The sequence below is a fragment of the Macrobrachium nipponense genome, chromosome 10 (genome assembly GCF_015104395.2).
Source record: "Macrobrachium nipponense isolate FS-2020 chromosome 10, ASM1510439v2, whole genome shotgun sequence".
Taxonomy (NCBI): domain Eukaryota; kingdom Metazoa; phylum Arthropoda; class Malacostraca; order Decapoda; family Palaemonidae; genus Macrobrachium; species Macrobrachium nipponense.
The window spans coordinates 74,938,113-74,958,849 of record NC_087204.1 but is presented as its reverse complement, the minus strand read 5'-3'; the positions used below and the strand labels follow the sequence as shown (position 1 = coordinate 74,958,849).

Genomic DNA, 20,737 nt, shown 5'->3' with positions numbered 1-20,737 from the left:
ATGCCCAAAGAGCCTCTCTCCTGTATTCGCAGCTCTCGCCTCTGCTTTTTCCAAAGAAGATAATCCAGGACATCTCAGGATCTATCTCTGCGAAGGCGACTCAGGACATGCTCGCACAGTCGGCTCGGAAGCCTAAGACCTCCTTCCAGACGAAGACTAGAAGGAGACTCCAGCTAGACAGGATCCCTTTCGAGGGGTCCCCCCCTTCTAGAGGGCCTCTACCTCGTAGTGGTATAGGAAACTTTCAAGAGAGGTAGAGTCCTTCTCACGCTCTGTCAGAGCTAAGAAGTAGGGAAGTAGTCCTCCAAACACCAGTAGGTGCCAGACTTCTAAGATTCTCGGAAGCCTGACAAAGAGAGGAGCGGACAACTGGTCCCTCTCTTATAATAAGAAAGGATATCTGATTCCTTTTACGGAAAGACCACCGTTGACAACGACTCCGAGGGAGTTGGTGGCCAGGTACAGGGATCCCATCATGAGCCTTGCTTTAACACAAGCAGTGGAACAAATGTTCGAGAAAGAGGCTATAGAGCTAGTGAGCGACCCTTGCTCAGCGGGCTTTTACAACCGCCTTTTTCTAGTTCCAAAAGCCTCAGGAGGATGGAGACCGGTTCTGGATGTAAGCGCCCTGAATTTCTTTGTAGAAAGGAGGAAGTTCGCACATGGAGACGACATCCTCAGTGTTGGCGGCCCTCGGCCAGGGGACTGGATGGTGTCCCTAGATCTTCAGGACGCTTACTTCCATGTGCCTATCCATCCTTCGTCAAGGAAATACCTCAGGTTCATGATGGGAGGAAGGATATTCCAGTTCAGGGCCTTGTGCTTCGGCCTTTCAACAGCCCCTCAGGTCTTTACAGGCCTAATGAAAAATGTAGCAAGATGGCTACATTTGGAGGGAGTCAGAGTGTCCCTTTACTTGGACGACTGGCTGATCAGAGCCAAGTCTCAGGAAAGATGTTTGGAGGACCTACAAAAGACCCTTTTCATGGCAAGTTCTCTGGGACTTTTGGTGAACTTTCAAAAGTCTCAGTTGATCCCCAGTCAAGATCGTGTATATCTGGGGATTTCGGATGGCTTCTCTGGATTTTTTCGGGCTTTTCCGTCTCCAGAACGGATAGCCAGAGGGGTCAGAGAAAGTCAAAGCCTTCCTAGAGAAAGAAGTATGCACAGCGAGGGAGTGGATGAGTTTTGTTGGGACACTCTCCTCGTTGGAGCAATCCTTTCTCTAGGAAGGTTGCACCTCAGACCTCTCCAGTTCTTTCTCCATCGAAACTGGAGGTGTCGTTCACAAAACCTAGAGTTCTCCTTCGAGATTTCAAAGGAAATCAAGAAGGACCTCTCTTGGTGGGCCAACCCTCTCAAGTTTGCAGAAGGGATGTCCCTTCACATTCCGAACCCCAACCAAGTGTTGTATTCCGACGCCTCGGAAACAGGTTGGGGAGCGACGCTCGGCTCAAGAGAAGTGTCAGGCACTTGGAACAAGGAACAGGTGACCTGGCACATCAACAGAAGGAGGCTGATGGGCGGTTTGGCTAGCTTTGAAAGCTTTCGAGCCCCACGTCCTAGACTTCAACAGTTCAGATCAACTCGGACAACACCACGGCCCTGGCTTACATCAGGAAGCAAGGGGGTCTCACTCTTTCTCCCCCTGTACGAGACAGCAAAAGAACTTCTGCTTTGGGCAGAAAAAAGAAGATTTGTCTCCTTACCAGGTTCGTACAGGGAGAAAAGAACGTCAGAGCAGACCTCCTAAGCAGGAAAGATCAAGTCCTGCCGGCAGAGTGGACTCTGCACGAAGATGTTTGCCAGGACCTGTGGAAGCTTTGGGGCAAACCTCATATAGACCTCTTCGCCACAGCCAAGAATATGAGGATTAGCCAACTACTGCTCTCCGATATCGGACACCCGAGGGCAGTGTCGATAGACGCGTTCCTACTAGATTGGAAGGGTCTAGACACGTATGCTTTTCCTCCATTCAAGATACTGGGAGAGACTCTAAAGAAATTTGCAGAATCGGAGGGCAGCAAGGATGACGCTGGTAGCCCCGTTCTGGCCCGCACAAGTATGGTTCACAGAGGTACTGGAATGGTTAGTAGATCTTCCGAGAACATTACCACAGAGGATCGATCTGCTCAGACAACCCCACTTCGAGGGGTAGGTTCAGCCAAAACCTCCTCCCCGCTCTAAAATCTGACTGGCTTCAGACTGTCAAAAGTTTGGTCAGAACGAGAGGCTTTTCGGCAAGAGTTGCAACGGCTATCGCAGCAGCAAGAAGGCCTTCTACCCTTAGAGTCTACCAATCGAAGTGGGACGTCTTTCGGCGATGGTGTAGGAACCATCACTTTTCCTCTTCCAGTACCTCTGTGACACAAATAGCAGACTTCTTACTTTTCCTTAGGGAAGAAAGTGGATTGGCGGTATCAACCATTAAAGGCTATCGTAGCATGCTATCTGCAGTGTTTAGGCACAGAAACTTAAACATTTCAGAAGATAAGGACCTTCATGATCTAATAAGATCGTTTGAACATCCAAGAAGGTTTCTCCAGGGGTTCCGAGTTGGAATCTGGATGTAGTGCTACTTACCTGAGGTCCAATAAGTTCGAACCGCCTCAGTCTGCATCGTTTAGAGACCTCACGAAGAAGACAATTTTCCTCATGGCATTGGCTTCCGCAAAAAGGGTTAGTGAACTCCATGCACTAGAAGGAAATGTGGGTTTCAGAGGAGATGCAGCTATCTGTCATTCCTTCCTTCGTTCTTAGCAAGAACGAGAACCCTCAAATCCTTGGCCTAGGAGCTTTGAAGTACAAGGATTGTCTGCATTAGTAGGCGAGGAAGCAGAGAGGTCTCTTTGCCCAGTAAGAAGTTTGAAATTCTATCTACAGAGAAAGAAAAAACTTAAGGGCAATGATGTCAACCTTTGGTGCTCTGTAAGAGATCCAAGGAGGACACTTTCGAAGAATGCGCTTTCTTTCTTTATCAGAAGCCTGGTGAAAGAAGCGCATGCGATATGTGAGGAAAGTCAATACAAAGTTCTTAAGGTCAAAGCTCATGATGTAAGAGCTATTGCCACGTCATTGACTTTTAACAAAAACATATCCCTGAGTAATATTATGAAGGCAACATTCTGGCGTTGCAACTCAGTCTTTGCAAACCACTATCTGAGAGACGTCAAAATTACGTATGAAAAGTGCTTCGGGTTAGGCCCGTACGTATCGGCGGATTCGGTGCTGGGGCAGGGAGCTGAGACATATCCTTAGTAGTAATATATTTTTTCCCCTTGTTAGGTTGTAAGTTTTTGGTTGTTTGAAAGAACATGCGGGTAGGCATGTTTTTCATTTCGTAGTGCTAACAATGATTAGATTGGTTAGGTGATCGGTGTATGTTTGAGCTCCTTGCAATGATAGTGGTTAGGTTTCTGTTTCATATAAGTGGGCGAATCCCCGTTGACAGATCCTGCTCGGATTCTATCAAGTAAGCGGACAACCAAATCCCTTTGATAGACCCAAAGAGTCTGTCAGCTGTAGGTCACGCCCTCGCTGAAGCTCTTAAGGCAACGCAGACTCATAGACAGTAACTACGAAGTCTTCTGCCTAAACAGGTAAGAACCAAGGTTGTTTTTACATCCTACAACTAGTGTTGTTTTCCCCTTTTTTCCATATTTATATTGCTGTCTCTTTCCCTCCACCAAGGGTGTCAATCAGCTAAGTATATATCTGACAGAAAGTTCATGTACAAAAATGTTATTGTTAGTATACAATAAGGTTTTGTACATACTTACCTGGCAGATATATACGATTGATGGCCCGCCCAGCCTCCCCTCAGGAGACCGGTGGAAGGAAAAATTCTGGCTGGAAAGGGAGATTGGTTCTTACATCCGCCACCCAGCGGCGGGTAAGTAGATCACCTGACCTACCTGTCGCGTGTGCCGCGAGTTTTGAATTCTGTCGTGACGTCAGAGACGTATAGCTAAGTATATATCTGCCAGGTAAGTATGTACAAAACCTTATTGTATACTAACAATAACATATTTTTACCTCTACCTTCGGTGATACCTTCTACCTCACCTGCAAAGAATGTGAAGTAGGCAGTGCTTCGGAGGAAGCTTAAAATGAACAGACAACTTCTTCTTCGAAACCCAGCAAGACATCGGGTTTCGTGAATTCAAGAGGTCTCTGTCAATTAATATTGCTTTTCGCATAGGTGGATGGAGTTAAGGAAAGCTCAAGGGAAGATCTCGTTTGCTCTACCGCAACCTTTGCCATTCTGCCAATAAATTTAAGTTGCCACTACCGCAGTCAAGACTTTGCGATAAGGCAGTTACGGGTTATGTAAGGCTCGATGTCCTGCACGTCAGGACTCTCGGCAACGTTCAGTAGGATTCTTGCAAAGGCACTCATCAAAAGGACGCTCTTCAGGAAAGCGCAAGACAGGACTTCCTTTGCCATACTGCCAATAAATTTTAAGCTTTAGCAGGCATTAGTTGTGATACGGGAGAGGAAGCTGGTTGGAGAGTTTCTTCCTCTTCCCAGGATAATTTTGCAAGCTATTTAGCCCATCTGAAACGGTTTTTCAGATGATAGATTTTGTTAGTTTCTAGTCGGGACTACGCTGCCGAATTGAACATCGTCGTTCTACCTGCCGTAAGCCCAGTCTCTTAACAGGATTCTTGCCCCTTCCTCGTTTGAGACGGGAATCGGAAAAATTAAATGCTCGACTTCCTGGATTACGTTTTGTCAATTCAGTGACTTTCCCCCATTGACAAATATACTATCGTTTTTGTCAAGTAAGTGGTATCCCATCATTGACAAAATATCTCTTTGTCCCGTAAATGGGTTAGTTCTCATTGACAAACATCTCATTAACTTGATATTACGTAAGCGAATAAGCTCTTATTGACAAGATTCGGAAGAGCTCTCATTCGTCATTCGCAGACTCGTACAAGAAATAGACTTGTAGACTACGTCAATGAACGCTTATGTCCAATACATAAGAAGCTTGAGCTGACTGCTTCGATTCTCTTAAGTTTTGTTCATGAAACTTGCCTGTCAGATATGTATGTAGCTGTATTTCCGAATTCAGCTATATATGATCTGCCATGGTAAGTATGAACAAAAAAAAAAAGAAAAAAAACTTTATTGTGATATAATTTCATATTTTGCCTTGCGTTATTTTACTTCTGGTTGGTTCAAGTCATATACGCTTGCTGTAGTTACCTCTTCGGATGGCAACCGAGAGGTCTATTGTCTATTTAAGGACATTTAATCGTTACTCCCTGCAGCCTTCCAGGAGTTTCCGATTTATCTTTTACCGTTGTATGGTAGTGTTCTGACGACACAAACGCATCTATATATTTAGCGTTTTCTGTTTCGCTTAAATATACCAGCTTGAGAGTCTTTTTGCTCAAAAAATAACGGACCTATTTCTTCGTATAATAGGGTAGCTGGCAACCCAGACATAAAAGTTAAGAGACGACGTTCGTAAGCTGCTGGCTGCTTGCTGTTGTCTGACTGTCCAACCGAGCCAAGCTAACAGATCGTGCGCTGTCATGCGCTGTAGGTTACGTCTCTCTCTCCTGCGGGTATTGACTGACTAACCGTATCTCTGTGCTGGCGGTTACTCTCTCCTGCGGGATTGACTGACTAACTGTATCTCTGTCCTACAATCACGGACTTTAGCCTAAGATTGAGGGGATTTCTTACGTGAATGAATAAATGTTGCATTCGTTTTGCCTTACTATGTTCAACAGAGTTATCTCTTAATCCTTTCGGTGCTCGTTACCGCACAGTATAGAACTACGAGTCTACCGCAACATTGCACTTTTATATGCTCTCTTGCTTAGGCAAAGCGCAGCCTTATTAGGGAAGTAAGCATACTCGGGGAGGGAATGGATGAGCTTGCTGGGGACCATTTCCTTCCTGAAGAAGTTTGTTTCCCCGAATAGACTGCAATTCAGACCACAGTTTTTTCCTACCGGGAAACTGAAATATTATTCAAGGTCTAGGAATGATTCTGAACATCTCTCAGTGCGTCATGATAGAAAGAAGGTGCCGGACATCTGGATAGGGTTTCAGATGTCCTGGATCTTAATCTGAAAGAAGTAAATGCAATTCGGTCGTCCCTCCAGTCCTCGAAACGAGTTTTTGGAACCAGTGGTCCACATCAACTCTGATTTTCCACAGCTCTCTCATTTCTTAAGAAGTATCTTCTCTCGGTCCCTGCTCGAGTTTACGAGAAAGAGCCTATTATAACAACAGGCGTAGAATGTAACGATCCTCTACAGGTTCGTTACAGGATTACAAAAGTCCGTACGAATCGTCTCGATCGACGGCAGCAACTATTCACTTCCGAGTGGAATCTTTCTTTAGAAGTAAGTTGAGAGTTGTGTAGACTTTAGGGACGCCCTTTCATTCTTCTCTTCGATATGTTGAGGACGAAGAGGCTTCTTCTTCTCTGCTCCCTTATTCTCGATCCGGGATCGGTACCATTAAACGCCATCCTATGATATTGAACGGGGATGGATGTTTAGTCTCTTTTCCCCTTTTTCAATCGCTTAGGAAATGTAATAAGAGGATTTAGGACGTCACAGGGAGCGACAATGACGCTGATCGCCCCATGTTGGCCTTCAGGATCCTGGATTCACAGAGGTCACATACTTCCTAGATCACTTTTCCAAGGACCTTTTCCGAGAGAGTCGGTCTACTCTAACTCGAAAGGTACCTATAACCATCTCCGCTCTGAGTCTGACTACGTTCAGACTATCGAGATGTTGACAGGAATAAGATTACCGTCTTCCATTTCCGTCTGAAGAATGGGATAGTGGCATCACAACTATTAAAGAATATGCAAATATGTTGTTGACGGCCTTTGGGCTCAGAGATTTGCGTCTGTCAAACAACAAAGCCCTTCACGATCTTTGAGTTCTGTGGAATCTCGAAACTCGCTCACCATCTACTTTTTGTCTCACCTGTTTGTTTTCTCGGAGTCAGACACTCGTGCGAGATCAGGCGACATATAGTAGCCCTGAGTTTCTTGTTGACGAAGTCGGTTGCGTTTATACACCCCCGATGATCGTGTAACATGAGACCAGGTTGGACTGTCAGGCATTCTTCCTTCGGGACTGAATCGCCTTTTTGCTCCTCGCTCCTTTCTCCTGGCACCAGAAGCTCGAGTCAGGAGTTGATTCACTGACGACGTTGGGTTGCGTTGATACACCCCCAAGGTTTGCTTAGATTGAATCGCCCAGGCAGTCCAGACACTCATCCTTCAGCGAAGAATAGTGCCTTATGGTCTTCAGGGTACAGCCTTGCTGTCCTTGATTCGTCTGACTGGTCAACTGGTCGGTCACCTGACTTTAGTACAGACGGACTGACTGTGCATGTCCAGATCGAAGCTTTCAATATCGAACTTAGACGTAGTCTGAAGTTCTTGATGTCAAAGCATTCGAACCTCTCCTACCTGTCAACTTCTTGCATGTGATCAGGAAGGCCTTCTTCTAACCACCCTAGATACGACAAAGAGGGTTAGTGAAATTTTAAGCCATCGTCACAAGTTTTGGCTTTAGAGAACACAAGGCGGTGTGCTCTCTAAGCCTTCCGTTGTGGCCTAAGAATGGAAACCCGTTTTGTCCTTGGGCCAGGAGCTTGGAAGCAAGGATGGCACAAGTTAGTGGGCAGGAGCCAGAGAGAGTCCTGTGCCCTGTCGGGTCTCTCAAGTTTTATCTACATAAAACCCAAGAAAGTCGAAGTCATTCGGGCAATCTGCAGTGTTCCGAAAAAGACCAGACTTGCCCATATCGAAGAACAGCCTGGCTTTAGTGTTAAGGATTCTTTCAAAAATGCTCCTTCATTGTGTTTGCACAAAGATTTGAAATCTTTTTTATCTGAATGCTCACGAGGTGAGGGCGCGGCCTCGGAAGCATTTCAACAGAGCATGGCACTCAGCAACATCCTGAGTACCATGTTTTAGCGAAGCAACTCTGTGTTCATGTCACACTCCCTGCGAGATGTGAAGATGGCATATGAGATCTGCTGCTCGCTAGGGCCATACGTGTCTGCAGACACAATCTTGGAGGCAAGAAGTACCACTCATCCTATCCTGTAGAAAATGGTTAGGAAGAGCTCTTAATTTAGTTGTTGAGTCGCCGACAACGGCGACTTCTTAACTCTTAAGCCTTAGTTAAAACACCTTAACTTGGCTAGGTTGGTCAGGTGGTGATATATATATATATATATATATTTATTTTTTTTACTTCTTAGCCCTCATGGTATGGTCAATATGGTCTAGTCACGTCGTGGTCTCGCCCCTGTTGACAGATCATCTGGAGTGCACCAGCTATATAGGTCTCTACCTCGCTGGCAACTCTAGTAGCACAAGCAGACTTACGTGGCAGTAACCACGAAGCCAGCTATGCTAACAGGTGGAACCAAGATGTAAATCATCTGCATGCATTTGTTTCCCAAAATCCTTCTATTCTGTCCCTTCCCACCTCCAAAGGTGGGATTCAGCTATATATATATATCTGACAGGTAAGTTTCATGAACAAAATGATATTGTTATGTTACAATAAAGTTTGTTCATACTTACCTGGCAGATATATATAATCAAGTACCCACCCACCTCCCCTCAGGGGACAGTGGAAATAAAAATTATGAATAGAAAATGGGAATGGTTCCTGATACCCGCCTCCCAGCGGCGGGAATGGGTACTAACCACCTGGCCGACCACTGCGTGTGTCGGAAGTTTTTAAAATTCTGTCGGACTTCAGAAAATACAGCTATATATATATATCTGCCAGGTAAGTATGAACAAACTTTATTGTATCATAACAATATCATATTATATTTGATGTTAAAAATTAATTAACTTTATGTAATAGCCTTGCTAGCCACCTTTCTACTTTGTGTTATGGGTCGGCGGCAAGGGTGTGCATATTTGTTCCTACACAATATGCAAATCCTCGGTCCTTTACATTAGGAATTATTTTCAGTGTAGGCTGGAGAATGGCCGTTAAATTCTTGAACAAGATAGTTAGGCTGTAAGTATCATCTGGTAGGCAGGTAGGCCCGCCTGCCCGGATGTAAACACTACTTTGCTTGTGTTACGGACCCACGGATCTCAGAGACAATGTTACGGCCTCTGAGGGAGGTCTGCTTCAGGTTCGATATGAAAAAAAAAGAAAAAATATATCTATATCAACACAAACAGCTGAAACTGGGGATATGAATATAGAAAGAAACACTAACACAACAAAGGTTTATTTACAAGCTTACTAACAAAGGTAAATGCAGAATGGTATCTCCTATTTACATAAAACGATAGAATCTTACACTGCATGAACTGGGGGAAACAGTGAGATAATAAGAATACTTGCTAAACAGTTTGGCACTTCGAAGAGGTGGCTTCATAAATGTAGATCGGCGATTGCGGACACCCTCTTGGCTCCGTATTGCAGAAACTAACTAATCTTGTAAGGCAGGAATTCCTCAACACCTGTAACAGGACCTTTTCTTCTCTGAAGTCTGCCTGACGTCGAGCTAACACGGTAGACCACACCTGAAGACGACTAGACCAATAGCCAACCAACTCTCGAATAACTCTTCTTCTGATTGATACTTCGTCGGTTCCTTTTTTCTCGTATCTCACGGAAGATCTCTGCTGCTGCTGATCTCTCACTAATAAACTGATCTGTAGCTCTCTGTGACTAAACTGGTGATCTCTCTTTTACGATCTCTCTCTCTCTCTTCTACGATCACTGCTCTCCAAAGTTCGTTCGTCGTATTTATACAGCACTCTGGGGGCGGAGCCTACGGCGAACGTCACCGACTCCAGGGATTTCTAGAACTTCTTAGATGAATCTAGACGAAGTATTGCATCAGAAATCGCGGCGTTTCTCACGGAATGTTGGCGCGTTTTTGCGCTCTACAACTCGCCCGACGATTCCAGAACCACCACGAAGATAGACGCCTCCAACACGGGCGCGAAAGCCTCCTCACTGCCGAACTTCTCGAAAATGCGTTCTCCTTTCCTTTATCTTTCTTTGCTATGAAGCAATTACCATCACAGCTTGCCATCTTCCATTGAAGATGTATATTTGTGAGCTCTTGATAACTAGCCTTTAGTCATAATTTTCTTGCTAGGATTTGTCTTTTATTACTTTGAATGGGTATATACATAGTTGTATTCAATAATAATTGATTTTAATCATTAATATTCAGACCCACTTTTTGTGATAGCCTTGCTAGCCACCTTTCTACTTTATGTTAAAGGTTGGCGGCAAGGGTGTGTCTGCACCCTTATTACATATTTTTGCCCTTTAATGTCAGGGCGAGACAGTGTATTCATTTGAAATTTATGCTTATGCTTTGGAAATTGCCGTGGGGAACTTTGGAGGTTTGTCCTTTGTTTTTCTCGGTAGTTCTTCTCTTTCATCCTTTCACTAGCTTATTGGATGAAGAAGAGGGGGTTCCCTCGTGTAGTGTTGGTGTTTTAGGTATCTCGTTTCATTGCTGAGGGAAGTGCCCTTGGATGCAAGAGGAGTATCCTTATTTTTTAAATTATATTTTCTTTCTTTTGCAAAAAAAGTGGTGATAGTTAATATTACAGCAGTAGATGGTTGGATATCTCTTTGTTGGCTATCCTAACCTCAGAATTTTTACCTGTAACTCGTAGCATGCTCTGATATTGGTCCTAGAGTGTATTCACTCTTCCCCTGCTGAAAATCATATTAATTTGCCTCTGCTATCCTGGAGTTTTGTCACTGGACAATGCCTTTGTGGCTGCCATGTGATTATTAACTCTACTTCTGCTGGTTAATGTGCCTCATCCTGTAAAAGAAGTCTTGCAGAATTTGGAGAAGTAGTCGAGGAGGAAGAGAGCTCGTCAAGTCTCATCATGTTCCTCTTCATAATCATCATATTTTCCTTCAACCTCCTCCCCTTCGACCTATAAGGCTCCCTGCCGAAGAAGGCTCATCAAGTGACTTCTAAAGGTTTGCTTCCTCAAACTGAGTAGGCAGTTGGGTCTTCCAGGAACCATCACTCTGTCCCCAGGGTTTACTGTGTTGGGAGCTGTAGAAGCACAAACTTCGGTTCACACTTCTGTTGCTAGTCCTAGAGGTTTTGCCCCTAAGACTAGTTTTGTGCTGGGCGCTTGTTTGCAAGATTCCCTGAGTGTATGTAAATTTATGGATTTGCGTGCAGCTAGAGTCGATGACGAGGAGTCTGCTCAAGGTCATGACTCAGGCACAGAGTGGAAGAAAGGAGTTTGTCGCTTAGGAGACTCACGCCTTGCTGGTGATTGCTTGGTAACCAGGGATGACGTGATGGTCCCGCGGGACTGTGCACTTTTTGAGACTGGTAGGGGATCCCCCATTCAGTCCTCTTGAGAGGTTTCGTCCTCGATGAGGCCTGCAATGCGTTGGAAGACAGTACCGTCCCTCCCCAGTTAAGTGCATGCTCAGCTCCACCCAGACCATGGCTGACTGGTCTTGGTGGCGGTGAACAATTCTCCTCTTGTGTGAGAGTTTTGTAACCCTCCATGGAAAAGTGTTTCTCCAAGACAAGAATGTTCTCCTAGACTCGTGTTGTGGCCATCACCACAGGTTGATGGCTGCCCGCAACTCGCTTCTCCTGCTAGTTCTGCCAGCAAGGTGATGAGAGCGTCCAGTCTTCCTCACCTATTCCTTCTACTTCCTATGGCTACACCAGGAGGGGGTAGGTGAATAGGAGGGATCCTGCAGTGTGCTCTCTGCAGGATTCAGCATCAGGGGACTACATTCATGTAAGGATCTTAAGGTCCCACTGGATGTAAGTCCACATCATTGAGGAAGGATTTGTCATTGACAGAGAGACCTGTCTAGACATCTAGTGTTTAGATTCTTAGGATTTGAACACCTGGAGACTATGTTCTGCCTGACTCTTTCTGTCCTTTAGATGGATTTCAATTTGCAGTCCCCTATGGTTTCTTGCGTTTTGGGAGCCTTGAGTGCATATTCTGTTGAGATTCAGTCCTAAATGCTTGCTTAAAGGGCTGATTTATATGCCTGTTCCTCCTCAATGATCATTTGACAAAATTCAGGGGTCTCACCGAGCACTTAAATTCTTTAGAATTTTTAGCACTCTGAGTGTTTTGGTCTTAAATGATTTGCAAACACTCAGGCAAGAAGAGAATTCCTAATAATTGATATTCGATGCCTGGGAATCTCGCTGAATGCCCGAATTCCTTGGAATCTCTGGCATTCTCAGAGTGTTATGGTTTTCTTTAATTTCCAAACACTCAGGCGAGATGAATATTCCCAGTAATTATAACAAAAAATTGCAGTTCTTGCTTAGCGATTAAATTCCTTGGAATTTCCAGCATTCTCAGAGTAATTTGGCTTTATGTAATTTCCAAACACACAGGCAATGGGTATTCTCAATAATTATTACAATAACCGGGAGTTTTGCCAAGAGCCTGGATCCCTTGGTTTTGCTGGCTCTCGCCGAGTGTTCGGCTTCATCATATTGCCAAGAACCAAGGTGAGACAAGGCTCGCCCAATTATTGTCTTGCATGAGTCGGGTTTTCTCACCGAGTGTGGGAATTCTTGTGAATTCTTTAGCGCTTGCTATCACAAGTGCTTGGATAACAAGAAGAGCCTCACCAGTACAGATGAGTTTGCTTTTCAGTCTGGTTTGGAGCTATGCAGGGTTTGGTACTACATGCAACACCTAGGTGAATGGTCAAGTGCCGTCCTCGTGTCTTTGGACCTTAGGCGAACACGTAAGAAAGCAGACTCAGAATCCCTCTTTATTCTTCTTCTTGGAGCTTGGGCCTAGAAAGAGAATAGTTAATTGGGAAGAAGTGATAGTTCTTTGCTGACGATTACCGCTCATAATTATGTAGTGGTGATCTGTTCAGCTCACTCGACTTGGCTCGACCAGCCAGCTCTGCTGAGCCAAGTGCTCGGCTCTACCAAACGAACTCTCTGCTCTTGATCAGAGCAGTCCCTTGCCATGACATAGCACCCTACATTCCCGTGTTGCAGCAAGTTTTCATGGATGTCATCGTCTTTGTTATCTGATGCCTCCTCACCTCCCTCTGGGAAGGCTTCCACGGCCTAAGAAGAGGAAGGTATTTTCTCCGCTCCCTAAGAAGGGGCCTGCATCCTTTCCCTGGGGAGGGAGTAATTGGCTGTCTCTTCGGCTCACCTGCTCCTTCCCGAGCGGGAACCAGGATACTATCCCCTAAATATAGTGTCTCGAGAGCCCTAATAGTTCGAACCCAGGTTCCTTCTCCTGTCTCTGGTTCCAAGGGCGCTGCTCATGGAACCTGGGCTGTGTTAGGTACTCATGTATGAGTCTCTAGGAGTGTATAACCTCCAAAGGGGGTCGTACATCCACAGTCAGTGATAGATAGTCTTCTCTCCATCATGACAGTGGCACAGGGCGAGAGAAGGGACCGAGCCGTGTCGGTGGCTTGGACCCACTTGTGAAAGCCAGGAATGGCTATTCTTCAGGTGCCAAGATCGATGTCGCTGTTCCTCAGGACAAGGCATCTGAAGGAGATAGGAGGAGGTCCTCTGTGTAGACCTCTCCGTGAGGTTCGACCATGGGGAAGATAGATTCGTAGCAAAATATGGCAAGTTCTCTTTAGCTTTTACTGTATTTAACTCTGCTCAACTTTCACTCACGTTCGCGCGAACGAAACAGGTATAGAAAATGAATGCTTCGTTTGACAGAGTGATAACACGAAGTTCAGAGAAGAGCGGGCAAGAACAGTCAATCCTCCTCTCTTTTTTTTTCCCCCCCTACTTCTGATTACACCAGAATGAACAAGGAAATAAGAGGAATACTGTGGAGTCTACTCCTATGTTTTTGGTTCAATCTTAGGATCATACCAAACATACATCAGTCTGTTCAGGATGGATTGCACTGAGAAGTTTGGATGCCTCTCCAGTACTACTGTTTCTAGCATTTTGGGAACAACAAGTTCAGCTTCTCTCTGAGATTCTGTTCATCTTAGTATTGTCTCTCCTCTGTCGAGGATTAACTACCAATTCAAATCTCTCTGCCCGGCAACCACAGACTTAGGTTTCTGGTTGGCTTGGAATTCTCATAAAAGCCCCATGTCTCGTGCTCTACATTTGCTGTTGCGAGAAATTTCAGACATATGTCTCATTATCATCTTTCTGTTTACCACATGGTACAACAGAAATCTGTAGTCTTCTGTTTATTGCACCTGCCCCATCTGCTGCTGCGATGATGCAGAATGATTTTCTTCAGACAGTTTGAGTGTCATCTATGGGACTTTTTCTATGATCAGAATCATGAGAGTTCACTCCTATCAATTCAACTGTGAAGACTTAAGTCCACATTCACCATAGTCATTCACTAAGTAGTATTGTTTCACCTTGGTTAAGATTCAACTACTGATGAGAAACTTTTGTCTTTCCATCACAGGGACCTCATGAGAATCATTATCTCATCTCTTAACATCATTGGCGAGCAAAGTAAATTATTTGCATGGTCATTTTCAACATCATACTTCAAAAGGTGGGTGTCATGTCATGACTATCTCGGATGCGCAGTCATTCAGCATCTGCTGGTGAGTCTGAATCTTTCATGATCTCCTGCACGTTGGACTTTGTATTGGTTGATCCAGATCAGTCATTACTTTTGTCTTATTGGTGTGTTGCTGTACCTACAAAGGATTGACACCCATTGTTGAGTGTTGATACATTTTTCCGCTGCTGACTTCCGATGCAGAAATGTCTAACGACATGTCCTCCTCCAAGTCTTACGAGATCATGAGAAACTTCTCTGCAGTTGGATACCCACTGTTAGCTCTCAGAGAGTGAGCAGTGCCAGTAGCTTGATACTTTTCTTCACTGAAGATTATGTCAGACTGGAAGGTAGGTGCAGTCTCATTAGGACCACATTTATATCTTTTCCTTCAAGTCTGCCCACAGGTCCTTGACCTCTTCCTTGGACTGGTTGTGGATTCTCACAAGTTGTGTTTGCTTACCCAGCTCCTTCAAGAGGACAAGTTGCATCTTGCCTATGGTGTGTGGTTCTAGAGGTAAGGATGCAAGAGTGACTGGCCTCTCCACCTTCAGGTTGAGGATAGGACTCAAACTTACACTTGCTGGTTAGGCGTTTGATGCGGCAAGCTTGCACATTGAGTTTCCTTTTTATTTTTCTTATCAGATCCATAGAAGCAGCTCTCCTCAAGTGACTCAGCAAACATCGAGATGATGTCAATTGTCTACATTTAGGGTGTTTTAAGTAAACAGGTCGAGAGCGCCATGGCAGTAAGTTAGCACTGCGCATGGCTAAACCTTCGTTAACCTCTGTTTAAAGGGAAATTATGCCATTATTTTGTAATTTAGGAGAAAACGCTTACTTTGAGAGGAGTGTAGAGGTGTCAGTGTGTTGCCTAGATGGGCCACAACTCTTGGAGATATAAAGAGAAATAGGAGGTCATGGCAGAGGATTCAAGTACAGTGGTACCTTGAGATACGAAAGGCTCAACTTACTTAAAACTCGAGATACGAAAGCCAATACAAAAAATTTAACGGCTCTACATAAAAAGTTTTCAAGATACGAAAGGTTTCTGAAAGTCCGAGATTCGCCCGGATAACAATTTTGAAATCCGCGCTGCCGCTCTACCAGCCGACCTCTTAGTAATACTAGTAGACTCGCCACCATCCTCCTGCTCTCCCATTGGTTCCTGATGCTAGTCGCAGCCATGAAATCCTTCTCTCCTATTGGCCAGCGTCCCTCCCATCATGCATCTACTATGTACACGTGGTGGCGTGGCTTGGCCACTCGGTACCAGCATTGTTATAGTACACACACGGTATTCGTTTTCGGGATCGTCTATGTGTACGTATTTAAAAAAGAAAGTGACCAAGATCTCTCACATGAGATAAGTGATCAAGGTCTCTCTCATGGGATAACTGGAAACTTTGCAAGGTTGGTGGAATCTCCACTCCCTGCTGAACAGAGGGTGTAGACCAATCATTTACAACATGCATACCAGTAGTATGTATAATCAAGGCACTTCAGTTTATGTTGAAGGTCAGCAGCCAACCATTCAGTACCCAAATCAGTTGCAGAGAGAGCATTTGGTTGAACAGGGTTTTGATGGACACCAGGGCCAACAGAGTCATGAGGTGCAAAAAAAGAAAGTTGAAATTCTGTAAAAAAAAATAAATAAATAAATAAATAAAAATAAAAAAAAACACGTAAAGTAAAAAAAGTTTAAAAAAAAGTTAAAAATAAAAAAAAGAAGAAAAAACGGCAGGAGAAATTAAAGCAGCTTTTCATAAAGTGCAATCATTTGTAGAAGAACACCCCCCGAAAAGGCTCACACAGGAACATTGTGAAAGTAGGCAGAAGCAATCTCCTCCTTGGATAGTTACGTATGTAGTACGTACATATATTTTTAAAGTGTATGTACGTACATATGTAAAAAAAAAAAAAAAAAAAAAAAAAAAACGGCAGAAATTAAAGCCGCTTTTCATAAAGTGCAATCATTTGTAGAAGACACCCCCCGAAAAGCTCACACGGAACATTTGTGAAAAGTAGGCAGAAGCAATCTTCCTTGGATAGTTACATATGTACGTAGCCTCACTCGAAAGGTAAGCTTCCACATTTTACGTTACAGTAATAATATTTCTTGTACACTAATATACACTATTTACAGATTTTGCATTTTTATTCTTAATTTAGGTAATGAATGGTCCAAATTGTTGTAGTATTTCATTGTTTATAGGTCAATTTAGCTTTATTATGAAATTTACTAGGGTGTTTTTGGAGGGCTTGGAACGGATTAGCCATTTTACATGTAAAATGTGGTCCAAGATACGAAAACCTCATGATACGAAGGGCACCTCGGAACGGATTAATTTCATATCTCGAGGTACTACTGTACTTTTTTGGGAAGGTGGTCACGTTCCGGAAGAGGTGGCTGCTACATCACCGCCCAGTCGTTTACCCTAGCTATTAGAAACTAATTTTGTACAGCCTAATATTTGTAATTCTTGAACTTAATTTTACTCTTTGTATGTTTACTCTTATTTTTGGAAAAGCTACTCTGTATGTTTACTCTTGATTTTGGAAAAGCTACTCTTTTTATGATTACTTTCAATTTTGGAAAAGCTCTTCATACTAGTCACATGAGAATTAAGAATTAAGAATATTAACTGAGTGATCTCTTAAACTAGTTTTTTAAAACGGTAATTAGATAAAGACTAGCGTATTGGTGTGATTTTGTTGTTAATTTGGTACCTAGCTGTGTGAATTAATTTTTTAATAAATTTAGTAATTGTGTATTTTGTAATACCAACTAGAATAAATTTTTTCAGAGTAAATGTTTCCAGCCAAGTAAAGATGTCCAAAGATAAGGATATTTTTGATAGCGACTCGGGAGAGGAAGTTAATTTCAAGATAAATGAAGACTATGCTGAGCGCTATGATAAATGGAGATATAAAGAGGAATATGAAAAATGTAAGTGATTGATTGCATAGTTACATTCATTTGTTCATTTTTTCATGTTTGGTTTTATATACAGCTCTCCACAGGGATGATTCCCTCTCTGGCAAGCCTTTTTGTTTTCTAAATATGTTGCTTTGTATATTTTATAATTGTCTTTTAGTGTTTTCTCATCAGTATTGTAGCTCCTGCAGAATGGGAGAGTCTTGAGTTATTTTTTAAATTTGCATTCTTCTTGTAATATCTTGACCTCAGGCGGTATTTTGTTGTATAGCCTTGGTGCGCAATGTTCAAATGCTCTCTCGCCGATTTAAACAATTTGTTCTAGGTTCAAATAGCCTATTAAGTCTGCTTGTCTTGCATGTTTGATCACAATATTCATTTCAGGTATAAAGAAACTTAAGCAGATTCTTAGATAAGTTGGTTCCCCATATTTTAGTGCTTTCAAGACTGTAAGAAGTATTTTGTATTCTATTCTTGGTTTTACTGGGAGCCAATGTAGCTCAATTAGTGGCAGGGTTATTCTGTCTTTACTCCTTGCAATTTTCTTAGTAGGTACATAGTTAGAAAGACAGTAGTATATAACGTTACAATAGTCAAGCCTCAAAAGTATTTGGGTATATATTGCTGTTTTCAAAGTATCTTCATTTAAATATTTTCTGATAAATGCAGTGTTTCTAATATGATAGCTACAGGTTTTTACAGTACATATACGTACAATATATGATTTTTCATCGATATTTCATTATCAATAGATATTCCTAAGTTCCTCAATGCCACTACGTACAGTGTTTATGGATGATGAGCCAATAGTTATTCTTTTAAGTGTTCATATTTTTAAATATGTAACTGACCTGGCAGTTATATACATAGCTATATTCTCTGACGTCACGACAGATTTTCAAAACTCGCGGCAATCGCCGACAGGTGGTCAGGTGATCGTTACCTGTACGCCCTCTAGATAGTTACCTGGAAACCTCAGTTTGTTCATGAAACTTACCTGTCAGATATATATATAGCTGTATTTTCTGAAGTCCGACAGAATTTTAAAAACTTCCGACACACGCAGTGGTCGGCCAGGTGGTTAGTACCCATTCCCGCCGCTGGGAGGCGGGTATCAGGAACCATTCCCATTTTCTATTCATAATTTTTCTGTCGCCGGTGCTGAAAACACCTGTTTTCAGTACCTCCGTCTTAGGATTTTGGAAACTTCATTGCCGCTAAGTATCCTAATTGTCTTTTGATTTATTTACTTGGATTTGTGGCTAGGCATACGCTATCTTAAATTGATTTGAATTTGATTCATTTATTGCATAAAATATCTGAATCTAGTTAGGCTAGTTTCAGACGGGGTTGTCTGCAAAGATAGGGTGTGGCTACCGAAAGCTTCGGTAGATCCGCACTTGGTATGTACGAGGGGTATGGGTCTTGCTTCTTTGTTGAGATTTGTCATGTAAGGAGTGTGATTACTTTGTCTATTCCGTAAGGAAGCACGTATGATTCGTATGTACGCAATTAATCAGTAAACATGTCTAATTCCGTAAGGAAGACGTATGATTCGTATGTACGCAATTAATCAGTAACAAAAGTCAGGGTAGTGAACCTGCTAACCTTCCTGTAGACTTTATTTTTCCTAACCTTGTAGTATGGCCTACGGGCTATGAATATGTCTACGAGAGGTGCTCGCTCTCCTTCATTGCTGTGAAGTGCTACTTCTGTAATTGTTACTCCTAACCCTGCAGTGTTGCCTTCGGGCCCTAAGCAGTGTCTGTAGAGGAGTTGCCCTTTTTCTGATACTCTTTCGATTCGTAACTTAGAATCGAAAGTGCTTGCTTTAGAGAGTAAAAGTGAAGTGCAGAAGTGCAGTGATACCCCTTGTGTAGTGGAGGGTGCGTCAGATCGGCCTCGTTTCGCCTCTAGGCCGGGACCTCTGCTTGACTCCCAGGACCTGGGGAGGGAGCATGTCGAAAGCCTAAGGAGGGTTACAAGGAACCCCCACCGATCTGGCGTGCCTTCGGCAGTTTCTGATGAAAATCCCCAGACTGCCAAAGTGCGTGCGCGTGCACGAATCCTGAAAGATTGCTTCTCGTCCTCCGAAGCGTCCTTCCCGTGCAGAGGTTGGAGCTTTCGGAAGGACTCGCGCCCTCTAAATAGAAGCTTTATAGAAGAGGACGCTTCACGTCCTCTCTCTCTCTCTCTCGTTATGCGTTTCAGTGAGAAGTAAGAAGGCGAACGTCGCCTGAACTCGTGTCCGTCTTTCCACCGAGAAATACGTAAAAGAAGTCATAGTAGCAGGAAGCTTTGGAGAGCGGATGCTCAAGCTTTTTTACTGTCACAATAAGAAGGCGTTCCCTCTCGACTTGGACTGGACGCTCGGATGGACTCCAGGCGCGCGCGGGTGCACGCCGAGCGCGCGCGCCAGTGGACGCCGAGCGTGCACCAGCGCACGCCGAGCGTGCACCAGCGCACGCCAGGTGTGTCGCCTGGCTGAACGTTTCTGTTGAACTCTTCAAGCTCTTGTTTCAGAATTGGGCCTAAAGAATTTTTACCTCTACCTTCGGTGATACCTTCTACCTCACCTGCAAAGAATGTTAAGTAGGCAGTGCTTCGGAGGAAGCTTAAAGTGAACAGACAACTTCTTCTTCGAAACCCAGCAAGACATCGGGTTTCGTGAATTCAAGAGGTCTCTGTCAATTAATATTGCTTTTCGCATAGGTGGATGGAGTTAAGGAAAGCTCAAGGGAAGATCTCGTTTGCTCTACCGCAACCTTTGCCATTCTGCCAATAAATTTAAGTTGCCACTACCGCAGTCAAGACTTTGCGATAAGGCAGTTACGGGTTATGTAAAGGCTCGATGTCCTGCACGTCAGGACTCTCGGCAACGTTCAGTAGGATTCTTGCAAAGGCACTCATCAAAAAGGACGCTCTTCAGGAAAGCGCAAGACAGGACTTCCTTTGCCACACTGCCAATAAATTTTAAGCTTTAGCAGGCATTAGTTTTGATACGGGAGAGGAAGCTGGTTGGAGAGTTTCTTCCTCTTCCCAGGATAGTTTTGCAAGCTTTTTAGCACATCTGAAAGGGTTTTTCAGATGATAGATTTTGTTAGTTTCTAGTCGGGACTACGCTGCCGAATTGAACATCGTCGTTCTACCTGCCGTAAGCCCAGTCTCTTAACAGGATTCTTGCCCCTTCCTCGTTTGAGACGGGAATCGGAAAAATTAAATGCTCGACTTCCTGGATTACGTTTTGTCAATTCAGTGAC

At 43.7% G+C, this 20,737-nt stretch overlaps 1 protein-coding gene across 1 annotated transcript in view; it reads left to right on the top strand.

The window, feature by feature from the left end:
* LOC135224007 (protein KRI1 homolog) overlaps positions 1-20,737 on the top strand; it is a 314,387-nt gene that overhangs the window by 8,477 nt on the left and 285,173 nt on the right. The window contains exon 2 of the mRNA XM_064262932.1: positions 17,347-17,489. Coding sequence (XP_064119002.1) covers positions 17,347-17,489 — 143 coding nt within the window. The remainder of the gene's footprint in view (positions 1-17,346; positions 17,490-20,737) is intronic.